We start from the raw sequence: 18,960 nt of genomic DNA, 5'->3' as shown, positions 1-18,960 counted from the left end.
TTTTTTAAATAAACTTTTTTATAATTTTTAATTATTATTAATAACAAATTATCATTTTATTACTAATGAAACTTATTCTTTGTTTTTTTAAGTAATTTTATAGCTCTCTTAATTGCTTAATTTGAATTATCCTTAAAAAAAAAAAAGAATTAGAAAAAAAAGTTGTAAATTTATTTTTATTTTTTAAAAAAATATAATTAAATAAGGTAAATTCGATTACATTTTATTTATAATTCTATAATTTTTTTACAAAAAATGTTTCGACTGCAAATAATAAAAAAAGTTTTAAGAATAATAATTTCAGGTATATAATGATAATAATTTTTATAAATTAATCATATAAAAATAATTTTAATTAAAAAAATTTTTTAAATATAATTCATTCATTCTTTCTAGCAAAAAAAAAAAAAAAAAAAATATACTTATAAACCTGTTTGAAACACAATCGAAAATAGTACAAAAATACTAATTGATCGAGTTTAAGATTCTCTTATACATTGCATAATTTTCAATTATAAAAAAAATTGAAATTATTTTATTATATAAATGCCTATATAGTTGAGTATAAAATTGGAATATACTATTTTTAAAATCATCTATCATAATTCTTCTTTTTCAAGTTTTTGGCTTTCTTTTTTAATGTGTTTTCCAGGGTAAGACTTATTTTCAATAGTTACTTCTTTACAACTTTCTTGCTCAATCAGAAAATTTTTGGCTTCCCAAGCTAGTGATCCATCTTTAAACATGAATATAGCTCTATTATCATCAATGAGATATCTAAATAATAAACAAAAATTATTAAACAAAAACTTAAGAATAATTATGAATGATAAAAAAATTATTTGCGAAGTTTGTAAAATAAAAAATACCTTTCAACTTGAATATGATTGTTCCATAAACTAGTCTGCCACAATTTGGTAACTTTTTCTGATTCATCTTTACTTAAATCTTCTGTTGTTGAAACAAACATCATTAAAGTTTTTCCTTTTTTTGTTAGTTTTAATAAATTTTCAGGATTACTTGTATCTAATTTACTGAAATCAATGCTGGGCTGTGGTCGTAAATGTTCAGGTAATTCATCTGGTTCTAAGGGTTCTTCCCCTTCCTAAAGTAAAAAAAAAAAAAAAAAAGTTTTACAATATTAATAAAAAGTTTATAAAATACAAACTTAAAAGAATAATCAAAAAGTTATAATATCAATAAAATATTTTTTGACTTCAGTCATTCAAAAAATATACAAAAATTACATTTACATGCTTTGACATAACTAAATTATTTAACTAACCTCCCACTGGTCCAGCAATCTCTCTAAGTCAGCATCATTGTAATCTCTAATATCTTTTTTAGCCCATTTTGGTTTTTCGTCCTCTTTAAATTTTTTTCCCGTAACATTATGTAAAAAGAGTATTAATATACACTGACAAAGTATTTTCATTTTAAATATACCGTACAAGCAAAGTCAATTTTAATAATGCACTTTATTGGCCAAAATAATTTAGGGCCCAGAAAAAATTGTTTACGCTTTTCAAAGTGAATCGGTTTTTGAGTTTACGCTCAATTTTATTAATTTAAATAAAATTAAACAACAAATGTTTTATTTAAAAAAAAGAAAAAAACATGATGTATCAAAACTGGTGGGATATCTTTAATTCAAATTTTTTTGCTTAGAGATTGATAGAATAGTGGTATCTTTGATTTTATAATGCAATTAATTAATTCTTTTTTTTTTTTTTTTTTTAATAAAAGACAGTAACAGTTTGCAACATCACCAATATCAAATCATCTCCAAATAAAATTAAGTTGTATAATAATAATAATAATAATTAAAATCGAAATTTTTAGATACTATAATTAAGTTTTTTTTTCTCCTTATAAAACAAAAAAAATTATTTATTTTTGTCTACATTACGTTTGCGAATGGGACAAGTGCATGTTACCAATCCACGATACGTTTTAGTCGTGTCTGGAGGTTGCTGTTCGCGAAAAAAAAAATCATTTTATATTGGTGGATGGGCTTGCGTGTGCGCTTGTGTGACAAACGTTCAAAAAATTTCACTTGAGCTGATGACTTTACTTCCTTATTGCGAAGATGTAGAAACTTCTTTAGGTGTTCCTCTTACTGTTAGTGCCACGGCTCAGTGTAAAGTAATAAAAGACAAAGAACTTCTTAAAATCGCTTGCGAACAATTTCTAGGGTACGATATTGAAGAAATAGAATTTGCCATTCGTAGTACACTCGAAGGTCATTTGCGGTCAATTTTAGGTAATCAAAAAAAATTAAAATTATTAAAACTTTTATAAGGTAGAAGAATTGACAATGTATGTACTTTAGGAACATTGACCGTAGAAGAAGTATATCGCGATCGAGATAAATTTGCATCTCTTGTGAGAGATGTTGCGTCTCCAGATGTTGGAAGAATGGGAATTGAAATTATTTCGTTCACGATAAGAGATATAAGTGATAAAGTTGGATACTTATCTGCATTGGGAAAAGCTCAAACGGCCATTGTAAAAAGAGATGCAAATATTGGCGTGGCAGAAGCAAATAGAGATGCGGGAATTAAAGAAGCAGAAGCAGAAAGAGAAGCAAAGAATTTTAAATATATGACAGATTCCAAAATAGGAAAAAATGAAAATATGTATAATTTGCAAGTATCAGAATTTGAAAAAGAAATTCAAACTGCACAAGCTGGAGTTGCTTTAGCCTACGAACTTCAAACAAATATTTTACAACAGAAAATAAAAGAAGCTGAAGTAAAAGTAACAATCGTAGAAAGAAAGAAATTAATTGAAGTTGAAAAAAATGAAGTTATACGTAAAGAATTAGAATTAACGAGTTTAATAAGGTTACCCGCGGAAGCAGAAGCCTTCGAGCTGGAAACAATTTCGGAGGGAAAAAAAATTGAAAAAATAGCAGAAGCCAGCGCTTCGGCGGAAAAAATAAAATTGTTAGGTAACGCCGAGGCTTTTAAAGTTAGTAAAATTGGTGGAGCCGAAGCTAATGGAATGTTAAAAAAGGCTAAAGTTTTTACTAATTACAATGCAGCTGCTAAACTAGCTCTTATAACAAATAGTTTACCATTAATTGCATCAACAATTTCCGCACCCCTCTCGAAAATAGATGAAATTCTTTATTTGGGACGAACAAATGAATTTCTAGACAATGTAAATGCTCTATTTGGAAAAATCCCACCTTCTTTGAGAACCATTGCCGGAATTGATGTCATAAATGTCTTGCAATCAAGACTTAATGCTAGTAAAAAAAATAATGACGTTAAATTTAATGAGACTAAGAGTTAAAAAAAAAAAAAAAACATTTTGAGTTGATTTTTTTTTATTTATATAATTTCATTTTAGAGTCGAATTAATAATAAAACAAATTCATTTCACAAAGAGATTTATTAAATAACTTAAACCCCCCCCCAAAAAAAAAAAAAATTATTTATTATTAGTTATACATAATAAAAAAGGGTAAATATAAACATATAAGTAACTTTTACTAATTAATTTTGTTAATTTGATCATGTATTTTTAATATTTTTTTTATTTTTATTTTCAGTTATTTGAAAAACAATTATTAATAAAATTATGTAATATAATTGACATCACGAGATGATATTAAAATATAATTAAAGGTTATGAGGAGGTATTTTAATCATTGTTTATTTACAGTAAGGAGGTTCAAAACGACCTGATAAATATCATTTCAAAATTTTTCTTTTAACCTCCTAGTTTTATAAATGTTGTATAATATGAAGAACTAAGCCGGATAAACATTTTTTTGAATAAATCGACTTTAATAATTTGTATAAAAGAAAATTTTAGCATGCGTAGTTCGATTACTAGCTTGATACACAATTTTCTTTTTTTTTTTTTTTTCCACAGCGCATCTGTTGTTGACTGACTGCTGCTGCTGCTGATGACAATTCTAATTGGAAAAAGTATAGCGTTCATATGGATTCAAATGAAATAAGTAAAAAAAAAAAAAAATAATTTTAATTAATTTAAAATATGCATTTTAATTTATTGTGACACGTAATAATCATCATCATCAACATTAAAATGTATTATAATTGGGTAAAAACGTTTATATTATATTCGTGCTTTACGCCTTAATTTCATTAAATTTTCATTTAAGAAATTTATCAAATGTGTTCGTATGGCTTTAAATTTACAAAAAAATAATAATAATTCAAAGTTAATAATGAACAAAAAAAATTTATTAAAATTTAAAGTAAAATGCAGAATTAAAACTTAATTTAAAATAAATAAATAAAAAGTAAGTACTTGAATATTTAAATTATGTATTTGTTTATTTATTGTTACATGTCAAATTAATACATTATTACTTAATAAATTTATGTATTGAAAGTTTATTATCTATTTGTACAATGAAAAATTTAAAATATTGTAGTAAAATTATTGTAAAATTTTGGGTAAAAAAAAAAAAAACCCTTCTTCGATTTAGGCCTAAATGTCAAAATGACCTTATTATAAACGTTTACTCATTTAATATTGTTTTCTTAAGAAAAATAAATAAATAATTATAATTTTGTAAAGCTTTAGTTGTAGTAGTAGTAGTAGTAGTGGTGGTGGTGGTAGTTGGTTGTTTTTATATTATTACTTTAATTAAAAAAAAAAAAAAAAAGGAAAAAATTTTCATGTGTGATTTTGAATTAATGTTAATCAAAAAAAGGGAAAAATTGTATTAATTGGAATCTAATGAAACATTTTCAATTAATTTACAGTTTTTTTAGTGTTAACGGTTTATTTTGTGTTGAGATTATTATGAGTGATTCAACCGGAATGATTATTTCATCAAATTCAATACAAAATTCTGAACGTAAATCATCATTTTTTCACTGCAGTCCAGATCATTGTTCAGTATCACTAGCAGCCATTAATAGAATGAGAAAAAATAATCAGGTGAAAAATAATTAATTTTTTTTTGTTTAAATGAACTTTAAATTATTATTATTATTATTATTATTTTTTTTTTCAGTTATGCGATGTTGTTTTAAGAACTGGAGAAAATTTATTACCGGCTCATAAAGTAGTCTTATCGTCTGCAAGTCCTTATTTTCATGCAATGTTCAATGATGATTTAGCAGAAAAATTAAAAACTGAAATTACAATTCAAGACATTGATGCATCCGCTTTGAAAATATTAGTTGATTTTTCTTACACGGGTATCAATTTTTTTATAATTATGTTTTTTAAAATTTAAATGGAGATTTTTTTAATTTAAAAAAATTTTTTTTTTCAGGTCAAGTAACAATCACAGAAGAAAATGTTCAAGTTTTACTACCAGCCTCAAGCATATTACAAATGCTGTCGGTTAGAGAAGCTTGTTGTAAATTTTTAATGAGACAACTACATCCTACCAATTGTTTGGGAATTAAAAGTTTTGCTGATGCACATTCTTGTAAGGAATTATTGAAACAATCACAGAGATTTGCTCTTCATCATTTTCAAGATGTCGTGTCAACAGAAGAATTCATGTTACTGCCATTTAACGAAGTAAATTTTTCGTACCGAATCGAATCGAAAGAGTACGATAATAATCTAATCCATGTATTTTTTTTTTTTTTCAGATAAAAGATCTCATATCGAATACTCAGCTGAATATAACATCCGAAGAAAAAGTTTTTTTAGCCGTTTTAAGTTGGGTACGACACGATTTGAGTTCAAGAGAAAAATATATATCAGAACTCATGAAACACGTTCGACTTCCTTTGATGTCAAGAAATTTTCTTTTATCACACGTAGATTCAGAAATTTTAATTCGAGAAAATTCTGAATGTAAAGAACTTTTGTTGGAAGCCATGAGATACCATCTTTCACCTGAACAAAGATCTGCATTTGCCAGCGAAAGAACGATTCTTCGAAAACCTGAAGGACTCAAACCTTATTTGTTTGCTGTCGGTGAGTATGAAATAATATCAAAATATTTGATATGCAGATTTTTTTAAATTTTTTTTCGTCAAGGTGGTGGAAGCCTATTTGCTATACATAGTGAATGTGAAGTATTTAATCCAAGAACGGAAAGTTGGAATCCAATAGCACCAATGCTTTACCGAAGATCCAGAAGTGGAGTCACAGGTTTGGGTAATTTACTTTATGTGGTTGGAGGCTACGATGGAGCATCAGATTTAGCAACTGCTGAAATCTACGAATACCAAATTAACAAATGGACGGCAATAACTCCAATGGGTACTAAACGCAGTTGTTTAGGTTCGTAGAAAAAATTACCAAACGTATAAATTTTTACTTAAGAGTTACTAAAAAAAAATAACCAAAAAATTTTTTTCACTGTACTTTATAAAAAGGAATTTGCAGTCACGATGGATTAATTTATGTTTGTGGTGGTTATGATGGAGCTTCTTGTTTAAGTTCTATGGAGAGGTATGATCCTTTAACTGGAATATGGAGTTCATGTCCCGCCATGAATACAAAAAGACGATATTGTAGGATAGCTGTAGTTGGTAGGCATTAAAATTACACTTAGGTAATTGATTAAATAATAGTTATTAGAGGAAAATGAAGTTGCTTTTCACATCTGACCAACAGTTTTTTTCTAAATCACAATAAAAAATATTTTTGTATTTTCAGAAAGTACAAAAAAAACTAATTAAATATCTATTTAAATTTTCTTTTTTTTGTTATTATTAAATAAGGCAAGTCAATTTAAAATAAAATAATTTTTTTTATTAATGTTATTAATATATTTAATAATAATGATATTAAAAAGAATTAAATAATATACATGGAATTTTATGTAGTTGAATTATTTTTCTCTCGTAATTATTAACACATCAATTAATTATTTAATAAATTTTTGCAAAGCAGCTTCACATTAGATTAATTAATAAATTTATTAATAAACAAAATGATATTAAATTTTTTTTTTTTTTTTTTTTTGAGCTTTTGCTGTGTTAAGTAACAATTAAATGCTTAAAATTCAAATTATTAACCTTTGGAAAAAATAAAAAAAAATTATTTTTTATGCTTACTGCAAAAACTTAACAATTTATTAACCAAAAAAATAAATAAAAATAGTTGAAAAGAATTCAATTAGAAAATTTTTTAATTAATTTTTTACTTTTTTAATGTTTTTTAAAATGTTTTTATAATTCGAAATAGGATGTTCAAATCTATTACTAATTTTAGTTAGGATTTTAGTACCTTCTTTTTTTTTCTAGAATTTTAAAACATTTTGCATGCATTATATATTCATATATATATTAGTTTATAGTAATCACAACACTTACATAATCATAATAAATTTTGTTTAAAAAAATAAAACATTACTAAATACATTATTTGCACATTAAAGACTCTCGGTTGTAAAATATTTTTTTTTTTGTGATGGCAGAAAACTGCATATATGCAGTTGGAGGTTTTGATTCTTCCAATTATCAAGCCACAGTGGAACGATGGGATCCCAGAACAAGTTCCTGGAGTTCGGTGCCATCAATGAGTTCAAGAAGATCATCCTGTGGCGTTACTGCAATGGATGGCATGCTTTACTGCATAGGAGGTAATGATGGAACCATGTGCATGGCTTCGGGAGAACGATTAAACTTAAGACGAAATATTTGGGAACCTATATCACCCATGCAAAATCGAAGGTTATTTAGTTACATAGAGCATACGACAAAGAACACGAACGTCCATCTTGTAATATTTGTTATTTTTTTTTTTTTAAATTAGATCAACACATGAAGTCGTTCACATCAATGGTTGTTTATATGCTTTGGGTGGTAACGATGGAAGTTCTTCATTAAATTCTGTTGAAACGTATTATTCGAAATCAAATAAATGGACGTTATCGACGAGTATGTTAACAAGAAGAAGTTCCGTTGGTGCAGCCGTTTTAGAATGTTTAAATATTGAAAAAGCATTATTATCATGTAAATCATAGCATTTTTATAATATATATTAAAAATATTTGATATTAATTTTTTTTTAACAATTTCTATTCGAATCGATAGAAAAATATTATTATTAAAATGAATGTAGAGGATGAGAAAACTTGTGACCAAATTTTAAACTGCATTAAAATCAATTTTTTTTTTTTAATTAAGTATAATAATTGTGATTATATATATTTATGAATGTTTGCCAAAAAAAAAGGAAAATTTTGTTCGCGTTTTAAAATTTTTTGTATAACTTTTTCTTCGATAATTTATATAATAAAAAAAAAAAAGCCAGGGTATGTCCTATGAAAAAAATATGTGGATATTTTATTTGTACCTATATACCGATCCTTGAATCCCGCATATTTTTTTTTTAATATAGGTTCCATCACCGTAGATTTTAAAGGCAGAAAAAAATAATTAATACAAAATATTAATCGTCAAAAATTTTCGATATATATTAACATTCTAATCATTTTTTTAAATATATAAATGCACAGATCTTATTGAGAAACATAACAAACCTTAATAACGTTTTTTTTTTTAGTCTTAAAAAATTTAATTAATTATTATTATTATTAGAATTAGAATTAACAAATTTTTTTAAAGTGGTCCCTTACTCAAGGCAAATAATTAATTTTAAAAAAAAAAAAACAAATTTGATTGTGAATAATGATGATGATGATAAACCATCAACTTCTTTTTTTTTTTTAATATCGATACGCGGAAGTCGTATAGTCTATAGATTGAGTTGCTATGGCTCTCATTATAAATTCCGTACTGTAAAATTCTGCAATTAAAAAGTAATAATAATAATAATGATAATAAATCATTTTTCTGAATGAAAAGGTACGGCAATACGTTAACAATTTACCTATTTTGGCTCTGAATACGTCGGCAATAAGTGCTAAATCATTGTAACAAGATATTACGATATAGGTTTGTGTTACTTTATTCAATTCCTGGATGGCTTTGACGGACCGTCTTTGCTTTTCAACCTGACCGCTACAAAGCGATATCAATTCCGTCAATGCTTTCCGACTTGGTTCGACGTTTGGCGTCATGTAAAATATTTTATCCTAAATAAACATGAGTAAAATAAATTTGGTATTTGGCTCTTATGCAAGATTCGATAAAAAACTATATTTGATTGTTTAAATAATGATAGTAACCTTAAACAAGTAATTTCTATCGGGAGAAGACAAAATTTTCGGTATGTTACATTTGAAACCGTCGAAATCCGCTTGTTGAATAGCATAACTAGATTCGCCTAAAAAAAAAAACGATAAAATTAAAACAACTTTTAAAAACTTGACGAAAACAACTTTCAAAAAACAAAAACTCACTCAACAATTTGTTTTGACTGCAACTATCAATGAGCCAGGTATCGGAAACTATGTATTTGGCCGCAACCAAACCTTTGAGCATTTTTATCGTTCTCAAAGGTTTTCCACACACAACCAAATGAGTTACGTTCGTGGCATTGTTTGTCAACAAATAACCCATTTCTTTGACTTTCTAAAATTGTTTTTTTTTTTTTTTTTTTCAATAATTAATTTTTTAATAAAAGTTTAACTCATAAATTTAAAATTTTTCATTAATTAACCTTTGTTATTTCGAAATTCTTGTCTCCGGTAACCATAATGTTGGGCCGATTCGGCTTTGACATATTTTCCAGACAAGTCACGTGAACGGATTCCAGTATTTTGTTTTCCAATTCGAGACGTTCTTCAATGGTAGGCTCCAATCTTGGCCTTTTTATTTTCCGATGGGGTGGTGGAGAATTTTTCACGGCGTTGTATGCTTCCGAGGTTACATTGATGGGTAGCTTCCATGATCCTTTTAATGAGATAATACATTTTTTTAGATTTTTTTTTTTTCAGGTTTTGAAGAAAAGAAAAGAAAATTTTTAAAATACCCATAAGATGTGGAATCAGGGAATAGTCTACTCTAAAACAAGCAGACAAATTAAACTGTTGATATTTATGAACTTCCGGTTGTTGAATGCACGAATAATGACCAAAAAGTATTTCGTTCAGCCATTGAACGTTGACTGTTATTTTATTCGTTTCTTTAGCTTTTTTGTACTTTGGACCATCTGCTTTTCGGCATACGACTACATGAGTTAACGGCGATAAATAATTACGGTACTGTCCTCCGGCAATACGTATCATGGTGGCCACTCTTTCTCTTTCGTTTTTATCCTCAAAACCGGTTAACGTCATTTGATATTTACTCAATGGTTTTTCCCTTCTAAAAATTATTTTAAAATTAAGTTAAAAATTTAATGGGTAAATTGTTTACAGTAAAAGTTATCGTAACGAACCCGAAAGGAACTGGAAAATGTAAAGCCAACCATGGAACGCTGAGAGAACCTCTCAAAACGACGTCATTCAACCAAAAAGCCGTTATGCACCTTTTACCGTCTCTTAAAGCTTGCTGGACAATACCGTGTTTTTGTGTTTCACATAATACATGGGTGACTCTGTAATTGAGAAAGAATAACCTTTAAGGTTAAGAAACCGCGAGAAACGTTACAAAAATTAAAGGTAACATACCTATGGCTGTAAATGGACTCAATTTCTCCGCCACGATCACGAATTATTTCTTCCCAAACGGATACATCAATATCTTCCGATTGATCGTATTCCACTATGTAAAACACACAACCCAGAAAATATTTTTCTTGAGGAACTAAATAAAAAAGTTATTAGAAAATTGTTTTTTTTTTTTTTTTTTTTAATTCGTAAAAATAATAAATAAAGATAGTTACTCACTTCTTAAGTTAGGATTATGAGCAAAAAATTGAGTTTTCTGAGATCCGCCCGGACTTGTAGTGGATGCAGAAAGTGGTAATTGAGTTCTGGCGGGAGATTTTGGCACAGTGGCAGGACTTCCTGTCGACGGTGAAATATCTCTAACGGCTGCATTCGGTCGAGCATTTGCAGCCAACGTTTCGATATTTCCAACTCCTCTTCTTTGCTGCACGTAAATATTTGCTTGAGATTCCGTTAACTGAGCAGACGGCTGTGAGGGTGGTGGAGGTGGAGGAGGTTGAGGAGTTCTTTGCTGCGCCGACATTAATCTCAATTGACCTGCTGCCGATCCATCGGGTTGATTCGGACCCTTGAGAAAATTAAATTATCAAGTGTAATCATAGAGTAAATAAAAACTTTATATATAAAATGAATACTTATTTTTTTTTTTTTTTTTGCGATAGAATGTAATTTAGACATAATTTACCTGAGTTTGAGGTGAAAGATGACCGGTTTGTAAGCGATTGCTAAGCATATTAGCAAGTGCTGTTTTTGTTCTGTTGTTTACTAGGAGCCCTCCACCAACAGATCCCTGTACCCATCACCATTATTAAAACAATTTTGTTACAGATATTAAGTGAAAAATTTTTTTTTTTTTTTTGAATCTTTAAAAAATTTTGAAAATTAAATTTGAAAATATACATTTTTAAAAAAATATTTTCAAAAGTTGGCAAAAATTATTTTAAAATATCCCTATTTAATTGTTTTACTAATAAACTAAAAATCTTTAGAAACAAATATTTAGCAGCTAAATTCAAATAAATTGAAAAAAAAAAAATACCTATCTGTTTGCAAAAAAAGATGAATTAAAAAGATGGTAAAATTTTTAGTACCGTTTCAGGGGATTTATTAATTTAATTTACTAAGCGACTAAAATTCCGACTTACTGCGATTTTGTTAACTTATAGAAATAATATAATTATATTAAAAAAAAAAACCCTCATTCGAAAAAACATTTAAAATAATCCCAAAATATTTAAATTGAAAATTCTAAATTGCAAATTTATACATTTGAAACATAACCAAACAAACACCTCTGAATTTATAAAAAAAATAACTCTTACCCCGGTTTGATTTTGCATCGAACCTTCTTCCGGATGAATTGTATGAGAAATATTTTGAGCAGGAAGATTTATCGCGGTGGATGACTAAAATTAAAAATTATTTAAAATTACTACTTTTAAAAATCACTCTTAGAGTTATTATCAAAGAAAAAGCATTAATAAAGCTAATAAAGCATTTGTAAATAAATATATTATAGATAAATTGCAAGTAATAATAATCGTTTAGAGAACAACAACAGCAAGCAATAGTGTTCTGTTTTAAAGAGGATTTTTTTTACCTGAAATTGTTGCGGAACGGCCGCTCTCTGAACAACAATTTGTTGTTGCTTCTGTATTTGCAATTGCTGTATTCTCATTTGCTGCTGCCTTTGTAATTGCAATTGCTGCTGTTGATTTTCTGCCTGTGGAATCCACGTTGAAGTTGCCGTTTGTTGCTGTACAACACGAGATTGAGGTGCATTTCCTGGATGTCTAATTTGATTTGGCTGCTGATGTACTAAAATCTATATTTAAACATTTTTTTAAAAAATTTATGAATGCAGTAATTTACTCAAACATTAATTTTAAAAAATTTCTAATAAAAACGAAAATCTTGGTTAAAAAAAAAAAAAAAAACGTTTTAATACCTGTTGCTGTCTTATAAACTGCTGCTGATGAAGCCAAACAGCTTGTTGTTGCGGAGTTAAGCCTGGAGGCATTACGCCCCTTATAATTATTTGTTGTTGTCTTATAGGAATCCCAGAGGAATGCTGGGGCGGTTGTTGAATATTAGGCTGTTGATGATTGGGCTGTTGCGGGCCTGATATAGAAGAAGGTTGAGGCTGATTACCTAATTTTCCGCCTTGACTAGTAGGGCGTTGTTGTTGTTGTTGCTGTTGCTGTTGCTGCTGCTGTAACTATTATAATTACGAAAATTCTACAGTAGTATTTTTACTCTTTATTTACTATGCTTTATTATCATCCGTAAGTCTCTGAATGTAAAGTTTATTTATTTACTTGTAATTGCCTTTGTTGCAATATAATTTGTCGTTGCCTTTGTATCTTTTGTAGAAACAAATTTCTTTGGTGTGGATCCATTTGGCTAAGCTGAGCATGAGTTTGAGGATCAAGTTGAATAACTTGTTTGGGTGGACCTTGTAATTGCGGCTGTTGGGTCCAAGTAATGTGCCGTTGGCCTGCATTATGAGTTTGAATAGTATTTGCATTAGACCCTTGAGGAGGACTTTGCATTTGAGTGTTTTGTAAAACAGGTCCCTGCTGTATTTGTTGATTTGGCTGTTGATGCTGAGTTGCATTTTGTTGAGGTAAAGGACATTGTTGTTGTTGTTGTTGTATATTATGATTAGGCTGTTGAGCTGAGAATTTTAAATAATTTTGCATAGTAAATTAAATTGTCATTTCAAATGTAAAAATTTTTTAAATTAATCATAATTTGAAAAATTCTTATTTTTAGGTTTTACATAAAGTTTTGAAAATTACAATTAACTTTTTAGATAAATAATATTTAAAAAGTTTTAAACGAACCTGGATTTAATTGTTGTGGCCTTTGCTGTTGCAAATGATATTGCGGCCAATTAGCAGTTTGAACTACAGAGCCATCTCTTTGTATTAAAGTATATTGAGGTCTTACAGTTTGGATAGTATTCGGTCTCCAAAGAGGTCCTTGTTGACCTGTTCTATTTTGTGGATCTAAAGGCATTCTTTCTAGAGGTTGAGTAGGTTGAAGATTTGAATTTGGTTGATTATTTGGAGGAGGTAAAGCTACAAAAAAATATAAAATGCTTCATTATAATTATTTTCATTCGATCAAAATTTAATTGGTATATATCAAACCTTGTAATGGTGAGAGCACTTGATTTTGTGGCATAGGATTAATTTTATTTTGGGGCATAACACCTAATGATGACTGAGGAAAAGGCATTTGATTAGCAGAAGGAGATGCAATAGATGAAGGTGGTCTATTCCATGGCATCCTCTGTTTAAGTTTTTCTAATAAGGCTTGTGTTGATGACACTGAAGATGGTGCCTCAGGAATTACTGTTGAAGGAGCTATATCATCTGCAAAGCCTAAAGTTAAAAATGTTTTAATTAAATTTAAAATCAAATGAGAAAATTATAAAAATAAAATGCACTTAAAAAAATTTTTACCAAGAATTTGAGCTGTTGATAAATCACTCGTTGAAGGAGGTGAGTTGCCTCGAGTTTTAGACAACAAATATTTAGGATGAAAAAACTCTTCTTCAGCTTGGGTGCCAATTTTAATACTTTCTCCAACCCAATCTGGAGTTACGATTTTAATATTTTTGTGATTGATGGCAAATTCATATTTTTTACCCACTGGTTTACCACAAATTAAATGTGTACATGTTTGATCTAAAGAGCTTTTAAATTTTCCTCCATAAAAAGTAATCATTGCCCAGATTGCTTTAAAATCAGCACAAGTAACTTGGCTAGCTGTCATTATTACATTACTAAATATTTGGTTTGGTTCATATACAAACCCTTTTGTACTAATGTTATTAATTAAGGAAATTTTTTTTTTTTTAAAGTCATAAAACAGAATAAATTGATTACTTTTGTTTTAAACAAACAATTTCATTACAATTTTTTTTTTTTTTTTATTGTAATGCATCAATAAATAATTTTTAAATGTAAAGTATTAAAATAATGTAAATTCATTTTTGATATACTATTAAGAGCTGACAATTTCATATTAAATAAAAAACGACAAAAGGATACGGAAGCACTTTATTACAAAACACAGAAAGTAGTACCCAGGTAGGAGTAACAGTCGGAACTTCATATAAGTCTTTTGCATCAGATATATCATTTTCTCTCGGATTGTCACCAACAATACAATGAGTCACCATATCAGAAAAAAAATTGATTTTTTCAGCTCCCTCATCGTTAAGTATTTTTTTTACCTTAAAAAAAAAAAAATGCAATAATAAAAATTTACAATAAAAAAATAAATAATTTCCCACAAATTAAACTTTATGTAAAATATTCAGTTGTGTGTACAAGTGATTTAAAATTTAAAGAAAATTTTTTTATTAATTTAGAAAAAATAAAATAAAATCTTGACAATTAAAAGAAATTTAGCAGTTTAAAATTTTATTTAGACATTTGTTAAAAGAATTTTTGTTCATTAACAATTATAAGAAAGTAAATAATATTAATTTACTTTTATACGCCGGTTTTAGAAAAAAAAAAATTAAAAAATTCTTACATTTTCAGGCAAAACTCCAGTCACAAAGTATTTTACATTCGAAAATATTTTTTGCCCCGAAATTCCTATTGAACTTGCGTTGTTCATAATAAAAAAAAAAAAGAAAGAAAAAAAAAGAAATCTAAATTTTTATTTACAGATATATTATTTAGAGTTAGCTTAATTCTCTGATTATCCTCGTTATTAATCTGAATAAGTTGGTACTTCTTAGCGGTCGTTAAAATTTTTCTGTTGGTAAAGTATGATCTATTGGCCAACATAATTTCATAAAACTTTTTAAATACATAAACGATTTTAAGCATTTTAAGGTTAGTGTACAATAATGTAGAATGAGTAACTTATCAAGTGAAATTTTTTTATCTGACGATAAAAATGTTTCATCAGACTCAAAAGTACTTCAATCAGCCCTTTCAGAAATACATTGTTTATCGGAAAATGACAAGTCTGAACACTCGATTGATGCTTTTTCGTCTAAGAGAAAAATTGAAGATGAATTTGATTCTGTTGGTAAAAAGTTGAAAAATGATTCTATTAGCTCTTCATTTTGTGGTAATTAATTTAATTTATTATTATTATTAAAACAATTATTTTAAAAATCAGTCGATAAAATTAAATATTTCGAAAATGTCCCGTGCACATCAAACTTATTTTTGAGCATCTATTTATTAAAGTCAAATAATTTTTTTGAAGTTTTTTTTTTTTTTTGTAATTCTTAAAAAACTTTACTGAAAAATTTTGATTTTTTTAGTGTCACCATGGGAATTTAGACGATTAAAAGCAGATTTATGCGAATCACAAGCTCAAAGAATCAAATTAGAAGATAGAATTGAGGAATTGCATAAAAAAAATAAGGAAGCTGTTATTTTTTTTGACAAAGAAAAATCAGAAATGAAAAATCAGCTTGAATCAAACAGAGTTACAGTAAATTGAAAATTTTTACAAAGTTCATAACCTAAAAAATAGTATTAATTAATTTTAATTAAAAAATAATTTAAATTCATTGTAGATTAAAACCTTAGAATTTAGACTAAATAAAATTAGAAAAAGAGAAGTTGATTACAAAGAAGAATTGAATGCCAAGCTTCAAAAATATGAATGTATGACTGAAAAATTAAGTGACAAAATTCAGAAATTGGAAAAAGAAAATAAAGAATTGAAAGAAAATACTAATAAAGTAAGATTTTGCTTATGAATGTATTACTTGTAGTATGTTATTAAGATATTCATTAAATTCAAACTTAAAATATATTGAATTACAAAATTAATGATTAAGTCGAAGTTTTGTGTCTTAAATTTTTTAAATTTTTGATTTATTTCAATTCTTTTAGTTTGAATGCGATCTTGATAATTCAAAATTAAAATATCATGAAGAAATTAATAATTTAAAGTCGGAAAATGAAAAGCTCAAAATAGATAATGATGAAAAGAATGAGTTATGTTCAAGTTTAAATGCTCGATTAGTTACAGCATCTGAAAAAGCTAAAAAATTAGAGGATGCACAAAGTCAGTTACAATTAGCTCAACTAAAAATTAAGGTTTTTAATCATTTATTTAAATAGTTTTTAAATAGTGTTTATTACATCTAATTTTTTTTTTTTTTTCTATTACCTTACTTATTTTTTTTTTTAGGCTTTAGAATTTGAACAAGAAGAATTTAAAGAAGCCAAAAATGTAACATTAGCTTTGAGTGAAAAGGTTCTTAGGGTAAATGAATTGGAAAAAGAATTAAATGAAAAAAAGTTACAAATCAGTAATTTGAAACAGTTTTTACACAATAATATATTACTAGAAGAAATGGTACACGATTTGAAAATTAAACTTGCTGCCAATGAAAAAAAAGTTAATGAAATTCCAGGTTTAAAGGTGACTTTTATTATTAATTTCATACAAATATAAGTAATTTTTTGAAAAGCTGGTATTTTATTTTTTATATAACGTTATTTTAGGGGCAAATAATGCAATTGGAGTTAGATTTAGATAAATGGAAGTCACTTGCTTCAGAATTTTGTTCAGATGTAACAATAAGTTCTCTAAGAAGCTATATCGAATCCCTACAACAAAAAGAAATAAACAATGTATTAGAAATAAACAACCTTAACACACTGTAAGTTTTGTCATTTAAAATTTTTTTTTTTTTTTCTCCTTTTTTCATCTTGTTGTAGAATTTGCCTAGAGTCTTATTATGTAAATATTCAAAATTTTTCCTTTTTAGTATTTCGTCGTTGGAAAATAAATGTTCTACCACTGCACAACAATTAGAAATATCTAAAATTCAAAATCAAAAATTAGAAACCATTATTCAAAAATTAAAAGTTGGAGTTCAATTACTTAAAAAAAAAACTATACTTGTATCTCGAGTATGTACTATATGTAAAATTATGAAAAAAAAAAAATGGCGGTTATTTATCGTTATTAATTATCATTATGATAAAAATATACATCAAAATTATTGAATTTTTTTTAGGAGAGAGATAGTTATCGTCAACAATTGGATTTGTACGAAAGGGATTTAACGATAACCGATGTTCAAGAACAGGATTTAAATACGGATGTGGAAAATCGTTGGAAAAGTAGAATAAAAAGTTTAGAAGTCACGTTAAGTGAATATCAAAATCATATCGAAAGTCTTGAATTGCAATTGAAACAATATCAAACGGAAGGTGTGTTACGTCACCTCTTAATTATTTTACTGGTTGAAAATATTTTCTTTTACTTGTTTATAATTTTTTTTAATAATTACTTCCTTCTAGGACCGTCCGAAAGTATCGATACCATATTTAAATTAAAAGAAGAAATAAAAAAATTAGAAGATTCAAATAAATCATTGAGAAAAATAAAAGATGAATTGGAACGTAAAATAGAAAGTAAAGCTTTGATTGAAAAAACTACGACCGATTCCAACACGAAAATTCTTCACTTTAAGTAAGTGTTTATGTAATTTATTTTAATTATCACCTCTGCAAAAAATTAATTTGATAAAAAAAAAAAAATTTTTTAAAGAGAAAATCCTGCTAGTATTGCCGAAAAAGATATTCAAAAAGAAATGGATTATTATCAAAAGGAATGTGAAAGGTTACGAAGCAGAGTTAAATTACTGGAATCTGGAGAAACTCTGAATATAACTCAAAAAGTGACGGAAGACATAAAAAGTTGTAATAGTCAAAAAGTTTTAGGTAACTTAAATAAATTTAAATAAATAATAAAAATTTCTTTTAATTCGTCATTTTTAATGATTTATTATTATTATTTTACTTAAATAGAATTAGAAAAAGAATTACAATCGGCGAATTTGAAAATGCAAAGATTAAAAGAAGTTTTTAAAAAAACGAGTCAAGAATTTAGAGATGTCAGCTACATGCTTTTGGGATATAGAATCGATTTGACATCCAATAATAAATTATATAAGCTTTATAACATGTACTCGACTTCGCAGTTGGATTACCTCATGTTTCAGGTAAATTTTTTAAATTAAATTTTCAACTCGATGTTGCACAAAGTTTAAATTTCACGAATTACAGCAAACGAAAAACGGAACTCTGGAAATGTTGGGAACGACTTTTGCAGAATCAATGTCGAAATTCGTGGATGAATATTTACATAGTGGTAATTCGATTCCCGCTTTTCTTTCTGCCATAACATTAGAATTATACAGATTAAATGGACAAAGTGACGAAGATGATAACGAAGAAGATTACAAGAGAAATCTCGAAAGTGATTCAATAGTAAAAAATTTTAATTCTGAATCGATGGATGTTAATTAAAAAAAAAAAAAAAAAAATTATTAAAATTTGATTTGTTTTTTTTTTTTTTTTACATGTACTAAAAAAAATAATTGTTCTTTATTAATCAGTGAATTTTTAAAAAATATAAACTTTTATTATAAAAAATAAATTCCGTACATTAATAAATTATTGAAATCTTTGATTACATTT

At 27.0% G+C, this 18,960-nt stretch overlaps 5 protein-coding genes across 5 annotated transcripts; 3 read left to right on the top strand and 2 right to left on the bottom strand.

Moving 5' to 3' along the window:
- Window positions 1-599: 599 nt before the first annotated feature.
- Phum_PHUM390880 (Mesoderm development candidate, putative) lies at window positions 600-1,435 on the bottom strand (the record flags this gene model as incomplete). The annotated part of the gene is made up of 3 exons (XM_002428526.1): window positions 600-756; window positions 870-1,105; window positions 1,286-1,435. The coding sequence occupies 3 exons, from the start codon at window positions 1,433-1,435 to the stop codon at window positions 600-602; spliced, it is 543 nt and encodes a 180-aa protein (XP_002428571.1).
- Window positions 1,436-1,917: 482 nt separating this feature from the next.
- Window positions 1,918-3,695, top strand: Phum_PHUM390870 (Flotillin-2, putative; the record flags this gene model as incomplete). Its single annotated transcript, XM_002428525.1, has 3 exons — window positions 1,918-2,263; window positions 2,333-3,256; window positions 3,673-3,695. The coding sequence occupies 3 exons, from the start codon at window positions 1,918-1,920 to the stop codon at window positions 3,693-3,695; spliced, it is 1,293 nt and encodes a 430-aa protein (XP_002428570.1).
- A 1,093-nt stretch (window positions 3,696-4,788) lies between these two features.
- Window positions 4,789-7,924, top strand: Phum_PHUM390860 (uncharacterized protein; the record flags this gene model as incomplete). Its single annotated transcript, XM_002428524.1, has 8 exons — window positions 4,789-4,926; window positions 5,003-5,189; window positions 5,267-5,520; window positions 5,595-5,925; window positions 5,989-6,234; window positions 6,330-6,485; window positions 7,376-7,631; window positions 7,714-7,924. The coding sequence occupies 8 exons, from the start codon at window positions 4,789-4,791 to the stop codon at window positions 7,922-7,924; spliced, it is 1,779 nt and encodes a 592-aa protein (XP_002428569.1).
- A 705-nt stretch (window positions 7,925-8,629) lies between these two features.
- Phum_PHUM390850 (uncharacterized protein) lies at window positions 8,630-15,115 on the bottom strand (the record flags this gene model as incomplete). Its single annotated transcript, XM_002428523.1, has 18 exons — window positions 8,630-8,709; window positions 8,794-8,998; window positions 9,092-9,189; window positions 9,266-9,437; window positions 9,526-9,758; window positions 9,838-10,172; window positions 10,246-10,404; window positions 10,478-10,613; window positions 10,697-11,045; window positions 11,163-11,267; window positions 12,078-12,287; window positions 12,426-12,689; window positions 12,796-13,154; window positions 13,324-13,560; window positions 13,633-13,857; window positions 13,948-14,309; window positions 14,539-14,699; window positions 15,029-15,115. The coding sequence occupies 18 exons, from the start codon at window positions 15,113-15,115 to the stop codon at window positions 8,630-8,632; spliced, it is 3,777 nt and encodes a 1,258-aa protein (XP_002428568.1).
- A 242-nt stretch (window positions 15,116-15,357) lies between these two features.
- Phum_PHUM390840 (mitotic spindle assembly checkpoint protein MAD1, putative) lies at window positions 15,358-18,789 on the top strand (the record flags this gene model as incomplete). The annotated part of the gene is made up of 12 exons (XM_002428522.1): window positions 15,358-15,535; window positions 15,777-15,949; window positions 16,035-16,202; window positions 16,357-16,563; window positions 16,658-16,891; window positions 16,975-17,132; window positions 17,241-17,385; window positions 17,493-17,688; window positions 17,779-17,950; window positions 18,029-18,201; window positions 18,289-18,482; window positions 18,547-18,789. The coding sequence occupies 12 exons, from the start codon at window positions 15,358-15,360 to the stop codon at window positions 18,787-18,789; spliced, it is 2,241 nt and encodes a 746-aa protein (XP_002428567.1).
- Window positions 18,790-18,960: the final 171 nt, after the last annotated feature.

Source organism: Pediculus humanus, genomic scaffold (genome assembly GCF_000006295.1).
Source record: "Pediculus humanus corporis 1103172107869 genomic scaffold, whole genome shotgun sequence".
NCBI lineage: Eukaryota > Metazoa > Arthropoda > Insecta > Psocodea > Pediculidae > Pediculus > Pediculus humanus.
The sequence above is the reverse complement of the archived record's forward strand: the minus strand, read 5'-3'. Positions and strand labels throughout refer to the sequence as shown.